The sequence below is a fragment of the Diceros bicornis genome, chromosome 2, assembly GCF_020826845.1.
Source record: "Diceros bicornis minor isolate mBicDic1 chromosome 2, mDicBic1.mat.cur, whole genome shotgun sequence".
NCBI classification, from domain to species: Eukaryota; Metazoa; Chordata; class Mammalia; order Perissodactyla; family Rhinocerotidae; genus Diceros; species Diceros bicornis.
Genome location: NC_080741.1, coordinates 55,320,871 through 55,339,757, shown reverse-complemented (window position 1 = coordinate 55,339,757; position 18,887 = coordinate 55,320,871). Strand labels below are relative to the sequence as shown.

At 43.8% G+C, this 18,887-nt stretch overlaps 1 protein-coding gene and 1 long non-coding RNA gene across 3 annotated transcripts in view; one reads left to right on the top strand and one right to left on the bottom strand.

The window, feature by feature from the left end:
* CACNA2D3 (calcium voltage-gated channel auxiliary subunit alpha2delta 3) overlaps window positions 1-18,887 on the bottom strand; it is an 853,260-nt gene that overhangs the window by 81,568 nt on the left and 752,805 nt on the right. Inside the window, exons 27-28 of the mRNA XM_058561298.1 lie at window positions 2,302-2,363; window positions 1,250-1,294 (exon numbers count right to left, since the gene is read on the bottom strand). Coding sequence (XP_058417281.1) covers window positions 1,250-1,294; window positions 2,302-2,363 — 107 coding nt within the window. The remainder of the gene's footprint in view (window positions 1-1,249; window positions 1,295-2,301; window positions 2,364-18,887) is intronic.
* LOC131417637 (uncharacterized) lies at window positions 14,900-18,265 on the top strand. 2 transcript variants are annotated; one of them, XR_009222731.1, is made up of 4 exons: window positions 14,900-15,381; window positions 16,475-16,670; window positions 17,085-17,313; window positions 18,051-18,265. It is a non-coding gene; the product is annotated as an uncharacterized LOC131417637 (long non-coding RNA). The 2 variants fall into 2 exon arrangements; XR_009222730.1 differs by lacking the exon at window positions 18,051-18,265 and having other exon boundaries at window positions 14,903-15,381; window positions 17,085-17,762.

Sequence of the window (18,887 nt, the reverse complement as noted above, 5' to 3'; positions counted from 1 at the left end):
ATTTTTGAGCCGTGTTGTTATTGAGCCAAACACTCCAAAATGACAATAAATGTCTCAGAGACAGAGGCGAGGTTTGAGGCCATTTGACTATCCTATGAACAGCATCCCCAAAATTATTGAATTGGTGTTGATCATAAAATGTCACAGCGTGCTCTTTCCTAAAGGAAAATTAGTTTTGATCTGATGGTCAGAAAAAGTTGTTAGTTTCTGCTAAAAAGCTGATTGACTGGCTTTTATTCTTTGGATAGTGACTCATATAATAATTATGATTTTATTTTTAAATTGGTAGCCAGACCTTCAGAGAGTGAGCATTGTGTGTTTTAACTTCATCTTGGACTCCCTTTTATATTTCTCTGTTTGTTTTTCATTTGCCTACTTTTTTGAAATCTAATTCTAATCTATATTTTCTGTGTTGGAATAATGTTTGGTTGGGATTTCTTTAAACTTTGTGGTAACCAGAAGGAATATAAATATGTGACGACTTACAAGTTCTAGTTTATGTTTTGACTAATGTTTAGCTAACCCTGAGAGAGACTGGCTACCCAAGCCCAAGTTAACAGGCCACTACACAACTGCTCACTCCAAAACACAGGGCAGAGGGTATGCGGGATTGAATGCTGTAAAACACAAGTCTGATGGGCACACTAATGGTAGTGGTACATTTTTTTCTTCTGTTGTTATATGTGGGATTCAAATTCCTCCTCCCAGAGAGAAAGAGAGACAAAGAGAAAGGAAGGAAGGGAGGGAAAAGGATTTGTAGGAGGGAAACACTATGCTAAAATGAAAGATTCTGAGTTTTCAACTCCTAGTTTTTCAGTTCATTTATTACGTGAATTAAGCAAGTCATCTAATTTCTCTGACCCTCAGTTTTCTCATCTGCAAAACAGGACGATAATTCCTACCTATTTCATTGGGTTGTTATGAGGATAGAAAGAGATAACATACAGGGAAAAAGCTTTGAGAATTGTAATGTGAGCTTCAAATGACAGTAATTTGTATTATTTCTTATAAAATGCCAAAATTCCAATAGTGTTGTCCATGGGGCATTTAAAGCACATTTCTCCAGCTCTTACAAAAGATCTGATTTGGGGGAAAAGAGAAACAAAGCAAATGTCCTTGAGTTTTTGGAGGCTGGCCCAGAGCCATCTGTCAGACCTGGCTCTGTTTTAGCAGCATCCCCTCTGTGAGAGAGCACCCTCTGTCACCTCCCCTTGGCCAGGGCAGAAACAAGGCCAGGAGGCCCTCTTACCTCATCATCGCAGCTGATGGAGCATTTGCCATCCAGAGAGGCACACTGTGTGGAGGGAGAGGGGAAAGCAAGGGGAAACGTGTTACTTGGACATCCCAGTGTCTGCTATGGCTGCCACTTTGCTGCTAGAGGACAAGCCATCAAAGTCCTTGCCTGTTACGCAAATACCAAATTTCATCCAAACGAAATGCTCCAAGGTGTGTCTTGCCTGCTCTCTCTAGGATCAGTACCAACTCCAAATAGTAATATAAAAGACAATCTTGGGGGGAGGCTGGCTCTTTTTCATTTTAATTTATGTTGTCATTCAATATTGATATCTTTTTAAGATCTCAAATCTTTGACTAGCAAAAAATATAATTGTGTAATTATTTAATTTTAAGTTGATTAATCTCCAATGAATTTAAAAAAACAAAAACAAAAATACCCACTCCTCTCTGTGTTCTTAGTTTATGGTTTTCTAAAGCATCTTCATTTAAGAAACGATATACCATTCCAACATTTAGAATTGGGCAGATGGAGGCAACGTATCAGTTGCCATTTCTGCCAAATTACTGAATAAATACCACTGAGATTACTTAGTACAGAGAGTATAATGCAAGAAAAGAATGTTCCCAGATTCTCCCAGGCAGAGAAGCCCTCGGGCCAAAGAAGGCAGATGCATGCTTAGTCAAATCTAATTATGCAAAGGCCTTCAAAAGTGCATAAAGAGATTCACAAATAAATAACGGGGCATCACAAGATTAGAAAAAGTCACTTTGAAAATTCACAAGAGTCCCCAATACTTACAAGAAAAACTCCTTTGGAAGGTCACTACCTTGATCTTACAATTAAAACTGTCTGTAGGAGTAAACCCCCTGCGTTCCCAGCGTGTGGTGTCTAGCATGCTGACAGCCCTTTATTTTGCAGTGAAATGAAAGGTAACCTGAGCAGCCAGCAGTTCGTTTTACAAACATTCATCGGAAATCTGGCACTTTTAGTCTCCGGGTACCCAAATGTGAACACCTGTATAATAACAGTGTTGCTAATGCTTCAATATGCTGATTATAACTTACCTGTCTGCTGGCAGTCCAGAACTTCCTTTGGAAAAATTCAAGTTTCATCTGAATGCCTACAGCTGGAACAAATTATAAATAAAACAAGGCATTAGAGATCCCTTTACACAATTATTTAAGATTATCATTGAAAATGTATCCGTCATGGCAAGAAGCTGAGGTAAGCATATCAGATAAGAACACTTAAAAACGAAATCTACAGTGAAGCATACAACTAAGACATTTCATCTTTCAGGTAAGGAATTCTCAAGGTTACCTGTACTCATAGAACTCTTGACATAGAACAAGCTGAGCACAGTGCGGATAGCTGTTTGGAGACGTGTTTCTAAAATTCATACACTTGAATTTTAGTGTATGAAATATAAGATGAAAACAGGAACGAAAAAAAAAAGATGTTAAGATCACTATTTCTTCAGAGTTCCTGCTACAGTTATTACTGTATGAACTTGCATGTCTAAAATGTGTACTACACATGTGTTCTTGAGATACAAAATTTGAAAAGCACTTGTCATGAGGCTGGTATTTGGAAGTGAGTCACTTTGCTGTGATGTGACCTAGCTTAACTGGCTCCCAGTATCCACATCTTGATGATCTTCTCTCCCTCGGAATTCGGGTGGAATCATACAATTCTTTGCTTGTCTATGAAAAGCTCCCTAAAGCAAGAGTGAATCTTACTTCTAGTGAGAGAAACATACAGAAATGGAAGAGGTTAAGAAAGTGATCAGAACTTTGGGGAATGGAATTTGGTGGAACCTCAGAACTATGACACGAACAAGCTCACAATATTTCTCTTGATGAAGCCAAGACAATGTAACTCTTGAAACCATTTCAGAAAGTGCTCAAGTCAGGGCAAAAAGCTTGTCAGATGGTGAGAAAGCGGGAGAGGAGCCGGGAAGAAAGAATGGGACTTTGCGCAGGAAATGCTGGACTCCCTGCCTAGCACAGTTTTGTAAACTTCAGTCCCTTGCACACAACTTCCCCAATTTTTGCCATATCTCCATACCAACAGTATTGTCATTTATTTTTCCACACTTTTTTCTTTTACTTAAATACCAAAAGTAAGTTCAACCTAAGTAACAATGCCAATCAAAAGAAATACACAATTACCAAAAAAAAAAAAAAAGGTCACTCATATACTCTTAAAATCTTGCATGCCACCACTTTAGCCCCCCTGCTTGGGTAATCATTGCTCTGCTGGCTTCAGGAACTTGGAGATTCATGAAGGTCTCAGGCTATTACCCTTGTAACTTTCAAGTGCATTTCCACTTCCTAAAGAATTGTTGAAGCAAGCCCTGAGAGTCAAGGTTGACTGGAGGTATGTACATTTAAACAGACTCATCCTCTATCTTTGGACTTAGAATGTCAGACTCTAGGATAAGACTAGAGTTAAGCATAGCTGCAATGTGCAGAATGGGGAGTCTCTGAAATGCACCATTTCAGCACTCTGGGTCCGTCCTGCTTAGCCCTGAGTATCCTCCAGCCCCTGGACCATAAGGTCCCCAAAGGCAGGGACCTGTTCTTGCTCCCCACTGGATCCCTGCACAGCACACATGTGGTGCCAAACACACATACGATCCATTGGTAAATGCTTGCTTTTTAAAAAACCTTTCAGATGATTATAGTCAGTAGTTACAGAAAAAGATGGAGGAGCAGGGGCTGGCACGGTGGAGCAAGCGGTTAAGTGCACGCGCTCCGCTGTGGTGGCCCGGGGTTCGCCGGTTCGGATCCCGGGCATGCACCAACGCACTGCTTGGCAAGCCATGCTGTGGCGGCGTCCCATATAAAGTGGAGGAAGATGGGCACGGATGTTAGCCCAGGGCCAGTCTTCCTCAGCAAAAAAAAAAAAAAAAAAAAAACAGGAGGATTGGCAGATGTTAGCACAGGGCTGATCTCACAAAAAAAAAAAAAAAAAAGATGGAGGAGCGACACCAATATGAATTATAATCACACTTAAATAAAGGGTTTTTCAGTGGCAGTTCACAACACATTAGAACCACCCGGAGAACTTTAAGAGAAAGTACTGATGCCCGGGTGCCGTCCCCCTCTGCACCAAGACCATTTAAATCAGAATTTCTGAAAGTGGCGTGTAGGCATGAGTATGTTTAAAAAGTGCCCCAGGTGAATGTGCAGCCAGGGTTGAGCACGGCTGCTGTATGGTCCTTAGCAAATTGGCTATCAAGGATCTTTCACTTTGTCAAACTCCAACAGGAGCTGCTCTTCCTAGCCCTGGGAGAAAACTTCAGAGAATACCTGAAGGAAGCTGATTTTGGAGACTGACAGCTGTTTACTGCAGTTTCAAATAAATCTTGTCTTCCAAAACGCCTCATGGGTCGTACCCCTGCTGGGGATGAGCCAACCAAGGATGCTGTGAACCAGGGTATAGGCTGGGTTTTGCTCAGATCCACCAGAGGCAGAGGTGAGAGCCTGCCCTGTGCTTAAGAAGGGGCTTGGAATGAGTATCTCTGGTTCTACCCGAGACGGGGAGAGTAGCAGAAAATTGACTTCCGAGCAGAGGGCGTCAAAATTGTAGTGATATCCAATCATTGGTATCTAAGAGAATCACTGGTTTCTAAGAGAAGGGTGGAAAATGAGTTTCTCTCTCTTCCTCTGTGTTTCCCCCTCTGCAGCTCCCCTCCTGCAGCTCTCCTCAAGCTGGCAGTCAGCGAGTAATTCAGAGGCCACCTCTCAGGGCCAAGGTCAACAGCCATGGCAGGCTTCGAGACCTTGTAGGATAAAAGCAGAGGATTCCCTGAAAGAGTCACTCCATGGTGACCTTTCCATGGGGTTTCTAGTTCCAGCAGCCCAGAGCTGCCCCGGCCCACCCATCATGTACTGGCTCCACCCAATAGTGACCTGTGCCCTTTCTGAGCACCCCTCCCATTCTCTGATAGAGCCTCTGTTTTCACCTCCATAATGAAGCTAGCTGCTCCCTCCTGGGTGTTTATCCATTTCACATACTTGCAGCCTGCTATCATCTGCCCCTTTTGGTCTGTACCCCAGCTCCTCAGAGCGCTTTAATCTTTCCTCATGAGTCAGTCCCTCCATCCCATTAATCATGCGGTCTGCTTCTCTCTGATCTCCCTCCAGCAGGCTGCATCCTCTTCCTGGTCCCGATGCCCTAAACTAGACGCCGCTTCCCTCACTCCTCACTCACTCCTCTATCTGGGCCATGAGGTCCATGTCAAAGGGCTCCCAGACAGTCTTGACTGCAACGGGTCTACTTGGTTTTGCCCTGGCTGTGTTTTGCTGGCCGATCTCTATGCCCCCTCTAGCTGCTCCGGCCCCTGGCTTCCCACAACACATCCGGGTTTGCAGTATTTTCACCTACAAGTTAGTATACTTCTCTATGATGAAGAGATTCACAAGCTCATTGGCGGGTCAACTTCATGACCATTTGTTCAGTGGCCTTCTCTGTGCCGAGCTCCAAGCTGAGTACTAAGCAGAATGAGACCACATGCCCCCCTCAGCCTCTAGTTGGGGAGTAGCCACATGGTAAGAGTGACATCAGAGGCATAAACAGAGAACCGTTGAGCACAGACGATCGGGTGGACTTGGCCTGGGGGAGTTGGCGAGAGCTTTGTGTAACATAAGGCATGGAGATCCGACTCACAGGAATAATAAGAACAGAGGAAAGATGGTAATCCAAGCGCAGAAACAGCACAGGTAAAAGGATGGAACCTTTTAAAAGACCATGGTGGCTTCTAAGGCTTGAAAGAATGCGAGCTGGACCTGGTTGTACAGGCTGAAGTCAAATCGCAAAAGGTCTTGAATGTTTCAAGCTGACAATGCTGAAGAGTATCCTGTAGGCCAGAGTTTGGCTCAAGGGCCAAATCCAGCCTCTTTTTGTAAATAAAGTTTTATTGAAACATAGCCACACTCATTTGTTTACACACTGTCTATGGTACGGCGGCAGCGCTGAGTGGTTGCAACAGAGACTGAATGGCCCACAAACTCTAAAATCCTTACTATTTGGCCCTTTACAGAAAACATTTGCCAATGCTTGCTGTAGGGTCTGAGGAGCCATTTAAGATCTTTTAAGTAGAGAAATGGGAGGACCTCAGATCTGTCTTTCAGAAAGTCCACTATGAAAGCCTTGAGGAGGAAGCGCTAGGGAAATGGCCCAGAAGGCAGGAGACAAGGAGAATGAGATGAGTTAGGCAGCCACAGCTACTTGGTGCATTTGGCTAATTCTCTCTTAAGCATGAAAATGATTTAAAGTGGGGGAAAAAAAAAATACCAAAAAACCAGAATAAAAATTCTCCCTCACAAACAAAAATGCTTAAGAGCATTCTATGGCCAACTCGATTCAGAAAAACAAATATGAGCTTCCCCAAACAGAAATTTAGCTTCCTTTCACTTCTTTTGTTTTGTTCCACATATATTTTTCTCTTTTTTCAAATTTTATCAGATAAAGGTCATTATTACTTCAGCAAGTCCCACTCTCTTCCCCACCCCTCCAATATCCCAAATGGAACCTGAGATATTTGTCATGCCCATCTATTTTGTTCTTTCAATCACATTTTAAGCCATAATAGTATATTCTGATTCAAGTCAGTCTTGCTAATTTAATAAGAAAAACAAGAACATAAAATACTTTAGCGAAACCCAAGTCCCAAAGAGAACGCAGAAAATAAAAACACCATTCCTGAGGTTTGAAATTTTTTAGACAGTCCAGAAAATCATCAACATATTTCTCCTGGAGTTCATGGTGCTCCTTACTTCCATTTGATTATGGATGTTCCCAGGCTCCCTGCTAGGAACTTTCACCACAAGGATAGAGACAGAGTCTGTTTTCCATGACAGCATCTGGTGGTACCTTATCTCCCAAGAGAAGAATAGACCCAGAAAAAAGTGTCCTTTGCGATCCTTCCCAACGTGCCAATATTGTGTGAGCCTCCTAGGAGAGCAACATCAAGATATTGGGATGGTCTTTGGAAACCAGCAAAACAGCAAAATCATTGTTATAAGAATTGCCATCCCAAAGAGCCCTAGAGCCTTTCACGTGAAATACTTAGGCATCTGGAGCACTGACATCTCTTTTGATTTGAACTATGCAGGTTACTGTTTCTGTAACTCACCTCAATATTCTAAGAGGGCCTGAGTACAGATTTTCAGATCAGCAATACAGACCACAGACCTTCCACGAAGTATCTTCCTTCCAGACTTTCTCTTTCCCCAACTTTCTAACTTCCTTCTTACCTACTTTTTCCCTCCTTCTCTTCCTCCCATGTTTATCAGAAACCTGGTATGTGCTAGGTGGTGGCTGTATTGAAAGACGCAACATGAGGGATGCAACAGTCAGGGGTGGGGTCTGGGGAGGGCAGTTAAATCATTGAAGAGAGGGTCGCACTTCAGGATGCTCAGAACTGATGAAGACGAGCACAGAGCATCATCCAAGCACCAAAACATAACAGCCATTTCATTTGCAGAATGTCAATGATTAGTGCACTTGAATTGGGACAAGCAGCTGACCTCAAATATTCTGGTCCAAATTGGTGGCCATTAGCTACATGTGGCTAGTGTGGCCATTTAAATTAAAATTAAATAAAATTAATAATTGAGTTCCTTAGTTGTACTAGTCACATTTTCAGTGCTCACTGGGGCTAGTGACTACTGTACTGGACCACGCAGATCCAGAACATTTCCTTCATCACAGAGAGTTCTGTTGGACAGTGATCAGTGATAACAGGGGATCACGGAGAGGAAATGGACACTAGCGCTCCTTAAGAATCAAAGGTAAAGTTCTCCACGGACCTGTCCATGCTATCCACTCCGTGGAGGTGGAAGAAATGAGGAGGACTTAGGTATGGAGGATATAGATCAGATAGAACTGCCAGTGTGAGAAGACCTGGATTTGCAAGGGGAAGTTGGTAATTAGTTTGAGAGAAACCCAAAGAAATCAACGCAATATGTACAATGTGGCTACCACCTCCAAGATTTATTTATTTTGCTTATAAAATTTGAAAATACAAATTACATTTCCAGTGCTATTATATTCAAATGCATTCAAGATGAAATCATGCATGCATCTCATCTCAGGTTAATAGATACGCATTCAAATGTAATCCGAGACTCACCAAAGAACAATGTTACATGTAAAATTAGAAATAAAATAACTTTTTCATATTGTAGTCATTTAGAAATAATTTTCTATGGGCTTGGCCTCAACTTGCAACATAGCCCTAGGAGCACAAATCCAGTTTGTAAAATAGTGTTCACCATGCCCTTGGGTACATCACTTCACCTCTCTGTCTGCAAAGAGAGCCACACTGGCTCTAGCTTCTGAACAGAACTTCTGTGGGTTGGGAATAAAGGATACAAAATAAAATGTGTGTGAGAACACTCTAAAGGCTTGAGAGTGCTGTCAATATTCATGTTATGATTTGTTCCTAGAGCTTTTATTCTTTATTCTTGTATTTCACCATTAATGCACACCATTCATGCCAAAATATTGAGACTGAACAGAAAATTCATGCATGATAAATCCATACTGTCCACTGCTAGCAATGTCTTTCAGGATATAATACTGATGAGTAAACACTCTACAAAATTATGATAGTGAAGAAGGGGAAAAAAGACTACATGAGCCCTGGCAAAATGAAGGAGAAAACGGAAGTCAATGATTCTCTCTCAGCTAAGCAAGCTTTTAGAATGGATTTTTTTCCCTTCAGGATTAATGAAAGGTGTGCTCCACCATTCAAACTCTATCGGATTCAGGGTACAGAATCCAAGAGAGTTATTGTCCCCGATACTGGCAGCATCAGCTCCATGTGCTCATCAGCCAGGCTACCTGGCCATAAAGCTTCTCAACTGACTGGCTACTGCTGGCTGCATGTGGACAATTATTTCATTCCAGGGCACAGGCAGAGAAACAGATCCCAGAGCTGCTCGGGATCTTGGCCCACAAACAGGAGGGTTTTCTTCTAATACAGTCCAATCTATTAGAGAAGATAAAACTATAATAAGTTAATAAATAAAATACCTGCTAAGGATTTCCCATGTATTTCAGAACTTAAGAGTGGAACAAGTTTTCTTAAAATCCAAATTCTACAAATAAATGCTGGCCATATGTTATCTCACCCAGAAAATCAGCTCCTTACTGGTCATATTTCTCAAGCAAGATAGTGGCTATTTTTACCCAGCTTGGTTATTACCTCCCACCCCGTCCTCAGCCTCCCTTTGAGAGTCCCTGAATTTTCGTTCCTTTGTGCACAATGGCAGGGATTGCTAGCGATGATAGTAACAAGGCCTGGCACATTTGGATTCCGACTTGCCTTAATTAACGGTCAACTATAATAGCTGTGAGCCCAGCCACATTTGTTTAAATGTTTTCTTCTGTTTGTTTTCAAAATAGTTACTTGTAAGTAGAACTAACAGTGAATCTGAATGTCACTTTTTTGGAATATTTCACGATTAACAGGGGGTTTGGAATAAGGCCACTGTTCTGGAGCGTTGAGGAAAAGAACTTCAAACTTCCTTACATCAAATACGAGCTCATTCCAGAGGTCTGCTAATGTCCAGGATAAATGACTTGCCACATGAATAACAACTTAAAACTGTAATGTGAATTATGACATAACTCATCTGTTAAATATTTCATGTGAAGATTTTAATGAATTGCATGATGGAATGTTGGACAAAAAAAAAACAACTGAAATCCTGGGACTAATTTGGGCGAAACTGAGAACAGAGTATCCTCACAAAGATGAGGGGGGAGAAAAGGCAGCTGCACTCATGTCCCCCTGGGTGTCAGACTGGCAAACCCAAAGGCTTTCTTAAAAGATTATAGCGGAGGGAGAACAATCGGCAACAACTTTTTGAAAAATATTTAGATCAAAGCAATATTCATTTATTATAATCTTGGTAAAGCCTGAACATTAACCTCCAAGGTATGGTATTATTTCAGAAATTGGGGGGAAAAAACATTCTCACAGCAGCAGACACACCTCATATTTTAGCCTATGCCTAGTGAAGAAATACAGTGATAAAAGGGGAGGAGGTATTTCAAATATAACCCCCTAACCGATTGCATATTTCACTTCTGAAGTATTCCCTGTGGTAAGCAGGGAGAGTAATCTTTCTTAAACATGCTGTTAAGTAACAAAGAGCTACATGATATATGTCTGTGGTGAGAGAGAGGGAGGGTAAACAAGACTCATTATCACTCGATTGACAATGCAATAGCAGAAGATTTTCTTTGAAGACTCATAGCTGCGGGGGCCTATTTTAATCTGGAACCATCCTCACCTACTGTCTGTGACTGGCTTCTGGGAATGTGTGTAGGAAGGCCTGGTCCATTTGCCTACACATTTCTTTCATAATCATTTTGTTTTTATCCTGTCAGAGCTTCTTGGGAGTAGTCACCTTAGGTAAAGTATAATAAATGACAATTATGAATGTTTCCTCCATTTGGGTTCTAATTACTTGACAGAATCAACGTTGAAAAGAGTTAGCAGGGCCATGGAATGGAATAATAATTTTCTTTTCACCCATGAGGTAATCTGGAAGCATTTTTCCAGACTTATCTGAAGAAACCTATATTCCCTCAGCTTTCTGAGGCCATTGGAGCCGGTGTAGAATCGTTTATGTCAGATAATTTTATGCTCACAAAACTCTTCAAATAATATTATTTCAATAAAGTTTTCAAGCCAATACATTTTTAGAGTCAATTCCCATTCTTTCAACCTCTCAGAATAAAACATTTAAGCCTCAGGCTTCATTGTATTTTAATCAGGGTTACACAAATCAATGTCCATTAAGAAAATTATGAGCTTCCAAATTATAGCTCCCCAGTTAATAATTTCTTATTAGGTCACCACGTAATAACAGTTACCAAAGAGATCATAACAAAATCAGGGGTCAGATTTCCAAACATTTCAAAACCCATAATCGAATGGTCACATATATTTGCGAAACACCTCTGAGCTGGATGTTTATGACTATATTTAATGCAAAGCAGCACTCAAATATCCACATGGGTGGCTCGCGGAGCTGGAGGGATGTGTCCAGCTCCTCTCACTCTCCAGCTCATGTTCCAGGGCACAGAGAAGGGAAGGGACTTGTCCAAGCACACCTAGCTCATCCGAGGGAGCCTGAGTCCATTTGAGAGCTCCCAAACTCAGATCCCCCAGGGCTGAGTGGGAACTGTGGTGAATGAGAGAACACCCTGTGCTGGTATAAAGGGAGCAGCTCAGCTCAGCTTAGCCAATGCCTTGTGGGAACAGGGTCTGGATGCTGCAAGTTATTCTGATCCTGCAGGAGAAGCTGAAAATCTAGATTTAATATAAAGACAACTCACTGAAAAATTCACAGCACTCCAATAGGGTTGCCAGATAAAATATTTCTGATTTGCTAAATCTGGCAACCCTACACTGAGAGTCACACGGCACATCCACGCAATGACCCGGGGTGACCTCTGTTGTATGCTTAGCTCTGAGAGAGCTGAGATAACTTGCATCCTGCAGCTAAATGTGAGGACGGGGAACCAGAGCCGCCTCCATCAACATGACTTTCATGACTTTACTATTTGTTCCAGAAAATTCTTGCTCAGAAAGATAAGGCTATAAACAAGTAAAAATACTTCATAATTTCCTTAAGAAACTTCTCAAAATCAATTTATCTGAACAACAGACTGATGAGGACAATAGATGGCTCAACTAGGGAAACTGCTCATTTATTAAACAACTATTGATTTATCAAGATTGAGAGGGCCACCATTCTTAAAGTGGCCCAGTCCCAATCAGATCCCCACCCTGAGAGACCCGCCCAGACCCCAGAGCCCGATCCATCCTGCCTGACCTTCCCTTTCTGGGACACTGCTAAGATCCTGTCAGGGTGGTGTTCTCCCTCATGGAGTAGGGAATAAACCTGACTCTGCTTGGTCTACAGGATATTCTGACCGTCTTCTTGTCAACAGTCAAACTTTTTTATTTTTCTTCAAAGCATTTATCAATATTTGGCTTTAAATTACATTATGTATTATGCATTGTGTTTCATTCCCACCTGACTAGAGGTACGCTCCTTAAGGGCAGGTGTTTGTTTACACCTGTGTTCCCTATACCTAGAAAAGTGCCCAGCCCAGGCAGGCACTGTGAATACACATTGAATGAATGACTGGACACCTGGATGCTGTGCTGATGGCGACATTAGCTCTTCTTAGACAGTTTTCTCTCTTAGGAGATCTACCTTTGCCATGCAGGTGGCTTGGACTCTGTCCTGAGGGAAAAGGAGAGCCATGAAAAGGTTCTCATCAAGGGATGGATGTGAGTTGTGAACAGATATGCGCTTTGGAAACATCTGCCGGTGAAGGTAGTGGGCTGCATGGTTTGTGAGAGGGGTACCGGTCAGTAGTCGGGAGCATTCACTCAACCAGGTGAGAGAGAATGGGCTTCCACCAAGCAAGGGCACTGGGGATGGGAGTGAGAGGTGTAGTCTTGTTTCTAACCCCTCCTGAGTGGGGGAAATCTGGAACCCTGAGTTTCACACATCAATCTCATCTACACCTTACCAGGTACTGCCCATCCCTCAACCTCCAGGCTCCATCATTTTAGTGTGGTAAATTTCAACATGTTTTGATTTTGCTTGCAAATGAATTATTTCATGAAACATGTTTCCCTGCTCACCAGACATGTCTCCAAATTATATAAGACATATTCCATGATGAAAATTATTTTATAAATTGAGTCATAGGAATTATACCACATAATAATGGTAGTAGTAAAAGTAGTAATAACAGTAATTAATACCATTTATTAAGCCCCCTACTATGTGCCAGGCAGCTGCTAGAAGCTTTAGATTCTTTATAGCCAACTCCCACAACACTGAGCAAGGTGGGCACTCCTCCCAGTCACACTCTATTTATAAGAAGACCCAGGATCAGAGAGGTCAGTTATAGGCCTAAAGTCTCCCTCCTAGGAAGTGATCTTCACTCTTGTCTTCACCCTAGAGAGTGAAGTCAAAGAGGTTTCCACAACTGTGTGTTCTAGCACTCTCCACGTGATATTTCTAACAGATGAAATGCAGACTGGAGGTTTCAGGACAATCACACATCATTCTCTATTTAAACAATGCAGAATATTTGTACCAATTATCAGAGTATTCAAGTTGGTTCTGTCTTTTCCAGATACTGATGACTGATTTGTTCAGGTGGTTGGGCCATTAGCTTAACATGACTCTGAGAACACACTGCCTTCTCTGGAGGTAGAGTTAGGGAAATATTCAATAAAGAGTCAGGACCCGTAGGATGAGTAGGAATTTATGAGGACGTAGTGACCAGGTGAAGAGGGAGGGTGGAGACAGCATTTTAGGCCACATGCAAAATCCCAAGCTGGGAATGAACTTGGAGAGTCTGAGAACTCTAAGACCACCTGCATGGCCAACACAAGTGAAGAAGCTGAACTTGCCTAGTCTTTACAAGACAACAACCAGGACCTGACCAGGAGGTTCAAACAAAAACTGGTGATCTTTCTGGGGATAGCTCATCGCAAGCAGAGTTGCCCTCCTGATGGTGGATCAACAAGACCATCATTCCCAATCTCTATCCAGTGTCTCCATTTCATTTGACCTGGAAAGGACAACAACAGAAACAACCAAGGGAAGACCATGTGCTTATGAGCGGGCTCATCAGCAAGGCAGCCTGGAAAGGCAAGTTCAGCAACTTTGGGCCTGGTTCCCTCTGGCCATCTAAATACCGGTTCCGAAGTCAAACACCTGGGCGGCAGATGTATCCGGCTATAGCAGGCCTGGCCTGAGGCAGATCCTCCCAGAGTAGCCGCACACAAGGTGATTATGAGCCGGGAGGGAGAAGGGAATAGGGAAGAATTAATGAGAGGGGCAGACAGCATTTTGGAGTAATCAAGCATTTTTTTCCTCCAACCTCTTGGAATCTCAGGAGCTCAGAATATTTGGGAATCAGCCTTGGAGTGAAGGATACCAGTTTTGTCCCATAATTTAAGCAGGCAGATGTTGAGGATGGAAAAGCCATTTTCTGTCATTAAGTGATTGCTCCCAAACACGTGCTTGGCAACACCTGAGCGTCTCATCTGGGTTCCTGAACAGGCCTTCAGAACAGGCTGCACTAGTCAGGTCCCTGCGCAAGGCGAGGGTGGGCTGTGGGGGCAGAGTAGGCACTTCCTTTTCTGATTTGGTGGGGAAGTCCAAATCCTTCTCAGCAGGGCCCACCCCCAAGAATCCTCTCTGTAGACAGAGGCCTCAGTGGTGAGCCAGGCTGCCCAGCCTCAACGTCCCTCAACTCAGACCTTTATCCATTCCATAAAGGTTCCTTGGTGCCCAGTAGGCTTTTAATAAAAACTGATGAATGAACGAAAAAGCAAATGCACTGTATTCCAGGCAGTAGGCAGTTAATCAGTTGCTTCTCGTGCTTTCTTTGAGGGATAACAGTTTGAAACACAGTTGTTACCAACATTCTTCCCAGAGTTTCCTGGCACCCCCTGGGTCTTCTCCATTCCCTCAGCTAAAGCATTCCATGCTTAGGGCCTCAGGGAAGGGAGGGCATAGAGGAACTCAGAGAACAAAGGAGGAAATTCTGTAGTTTTGAGTCTCAAAAGTTGAGGCCCCAAGGAATGTCAAGGCTGGAGGGATGATTTGGGAACTCCCTGTCTCCAGACCGCACAGGCAAGATGATCTGACTGGAAACAGAAGAGAATCCTAGGGAAGCCAAGGAGGGAAAGACCTGCACCATGATGTTCCTGCAGGGTCCACCTTCCCTGCTCCTACGCTGGGTCTAAACCCAAGACTGGGGTTGGGGAGGCAGCTCCCAGAGCAGAGAGGAGTACTCCCCAACACACACTCCTCCCTGGAGCGGGCCTGGGCAGCACCAGGACACTGGAGCTTGGCCTCTTCCAGCCCTGCTACCGCTGGGAAGGAGACACAAGGCAGAGGCCACAGACAACCCAGCGGAAGGCTCCCTGCAGGCTTGTCCGAGTGAGGCCCAGGGAGCTGCTGACTGACTCGAAGGTGACCTTCGGCTGGAATGAGGAGGCCGTGGCACTGACCTATTCAGGGACTGATGACAGAGGACCAGAGGTGACTGGGTGACTCAGGAAATGCCTGCATTATTAGGTGAGTAAATGTCTCTCCTGACCCTTCAGCCTCAGGTAGGCCCCAGGGGAAAGCGAAGGGAGACACTGGATTCTCTGAAAGTTCTCTCCCACCAGGATAATTGAGGCTTCTGGCAGAAATTAAGTTTAGTTCAAATAAAGCTGCATTGATCGCTCACTTGAAATGTGTGGACTGAAATTCATAGCCCTTTCTTGTTTATGACCCAAGAACACAAATAATGGAGCACTTAACAAAAGTGGACGACCTCAGGAGTCCAATCAGATGCCACGTCCTCAGCCTTTTGCCACATCTAGTCAGGGCCAATCCTAGAGCAGAGCCCAGGGCTGTGGGCACTGAGTTCCATTGTCCAGCCCGCACAGGAGTCCTCTGCATGTAAGCTGCCTCCAGCTCCCAGCAGCTTCTTCTATAGGCAAGGGGGAGCAACGGACACAAGCGCTTACTCATTACCCCCTCCCCTGATTGGTGGAAATTGGACCTTTTAACACGGACACAAGTCTTCAAATGGAAAGCATTATAGATGTTCAAGTATCACAAGAAGTGGCTTTGGGAGAACAGGGTCCTCTGATGGCCCCATTGTAATGACCAGTACCTCTTCTCTACTCATAGTGTGGGCCTTCTGCCTGCCATGTGCGGGGGCCTCAGCGGTGCCCCATGATCTTGCCCCAAGCCTGTCTGTACTAGGGGTGGGGAATTTCATGGGTCCCGTCTCTACAGGGGAGAAGTCTCAGCAATGTTATTAGGCCCCACAATTTTAGTAGTTTCTCAGTCGCCATCTGTGTCTGTTTCCTTATACTTATGCCCAGATTGGAAAATGTCAAAGGAACTTGGGTCTGAGTCCTGCCTGTCTCATATACAAGCAGTGTGCCTTCCCAGTCAGTTTCCTCATCTGCACAATGGGACAGGAGTCGTGCACACCTCATAGGATTGTCGTGAGATTTAGATGAGCTAATGCACGTCATGAGTCTCGCACAGTGCCAGGCACATAGTGAATATTCAATAAATGTCACATATGTACACACGCACGGTAACAGCTATGTACATTGAATATGTGCAGTATTTAACATGATACATATCCTGCTTTATTTCCTTGTAGCTCAGTCTCCACACAGTTTTTCCAAGGCTGAAGCGTGCTGTCACTTACCAACCTGTCTGCTAAGCAGCTGAGGTCCCGGTATCAGAGGCCCCAGATTCATTCCATTTGAGGCCTGGACTCCTTGCTGATTCCATGTTACCGGCAGGGACATTGGGCGTCAAACCACTGGGGAATGTTTCATCTTTGTTGCTAAAAGGTAAGCAAGCTGGACCTGGTGTAATTGCAACTACCCAGAACGTTCCCAACTCTGCTGAGAGTTTGTAAAATCTGAAGATCTGATAAAATCCTCACAGGTAGATATTGTCATTGTCACCTCTGCTTCACAGCTGAGGGCATGGAGGTTTTTGAGTGGCTAAACTGGAGGACTCATGATAGAAGTTTCCAGTTTGGAAGCTGGAGGGACTCTGGGGGAAGTAGGATTTGAACTCAGATCTTTCTGACTTCAAAGTAGAAGAAAACAAATATCTAAAACGAACCAGAGAATCACCTGAAGTTACTTAAAAAGAATATTCTTTTAATGAACCTATCTCTGTAGAAAAGACTAACATCTGCTTAATTTGAGATTGGTAAATCCATGTATTTTCTCACGAGTTTTTGCTTTACGTTTTAGTTTTTCTTTCCAACTTCTGTGAACTGATCAGTTTCCTGGAGGCCAAAAAGAGCTCCCAAGACACTTACAGCACCTTTCCAAGCTCTGAGGCCTTCATGCTGGCTGCCTCTCTGAAGAAAACAGATAAGAGGAAGTCTCCTTGGAAACAAGGCAGCAGCCCAAAGGAAACCCGTGCCCCAGGGGGCCCTGCAGAGCACAGAGACAACATCCTTTGTCTCTAAGGAGGCAGGTAACACAGAGAAGAGAAGTGGCCCAGGACACACAGGGCTGCAGGAACTAGTCCTGATAACAGGGAATGCACAGGGCGCATTACAGGCCGGGCACGTGACTAGCATTTTCCCCTTAGCCTTTCAGCAATCTCATAAGGGAGAGGATGCTCTATCCATTTTAAAGATAAAATGCAGGCAGTTAAGTGACTCAACCAGGGCCACAGCTGCTAGGACTTGGTGGAGCTGGGATTTGAGCCCACACACCTGAGTCAGAAGCCTGCTTCCATTTCCCCTGTGGCTCTCAATGGGGCTGCATCCCCCCCTAGGGGGCTGTTTTGGAAGTTTGTAGTTTGTCACAAACACTGGAAGGCCAACAACTCCTGGGACAGCCCCCAACAAAGAATGGTTCCATGCCCCTCAGTGGTTCAATGGTTCCATGCCCCTCAGTGGTTCAAGGGTTCCATGCCCCTCAGTGGTTCAATGGTTCCATGCCCCTCAGTGGTTCAAGGGTTCCATGCCCCTCAGTGGTTCAATGGTTCCATGCCCCTCAGTGGTTCAAGGGTTCCATGCCCCTCAGTGCTCTGCCTGGTGTTGATGTGCTTGGAAAGCATGATGCATACCCAGGCCTTGAACTGAACTCTGTTTTACATCTAAATACAAAGTATGTCTTGCATATGGAATTGTCTAGGAATGTAAATACAGTCCAGTGAAAGAGAGAGATGAATGCACTGTTTTGCCTTCAACTTGACTGTTTCAGAGACTCCCATCACTAAGGAGGCCTGGTTTGTGGTCGAGATGTCCATGCAGCAGCCATTGTGTTTACACAGATTCCTTGCAAGCTTCTGGCTACTTCATTCTGTCCCATCTTATAGTTGTGCCCAAACATTTACACACTGAAATATATACTATCCTATTATAAACTGCTTTCCTTTTATTTCTTGATATTATAGTTGGAACAGTCTATAGATTTTTTTTTTTTTTTTTTTTGGCAGCATGTAGGGAAACAGGTTATATTTTCTATGTATTTCATTTTGGGATAGTAAAAGGTATTCCAAATTACAATTAAAAATTACAAATTATTATAAAAAGGGGACCTTGGGTGGGACAGGACTGAAAACTGTCCTGGCTTTTGTTTCTCCTCTGCCACTGAGTCGGGTGATTATTCTCCCTTCTCTCCATACCCCTATCCCCTGATTTTACCTGTGGCTCCCCTCCCCTTGTCTTGCCTTGAAAGCGTAGATTTGGCTGGGCCAAACCTCACGTGTCACCATGGCTTCCTCTGTGCTTCCCTTCCCGTTTTTTTTGGCCTCAATTAAGGTGCAAGATATGGGTATCTGAGGCTCAGCTCAACTGATGGATTTCCCATCTCAGAGGCAAGCAGTAAAGGAACAGGTCCTTTCGTGCTTCGAGAATTGAGGTCCTAGATAAGGAAACACTTCTCTTGGGGCAGCTCTCCTAGAGCCTGGAGCTGCACAAGGCAGCTCTGCTGTTGGTGTATTTTCTTTTATCAAATAGCATCGTCTTTGAATTCCAGACAGGCTGTGAAAGGGAATGGAGCCTTGCAAACTGCTTTTTCTTGCACAAAGCATCTTAA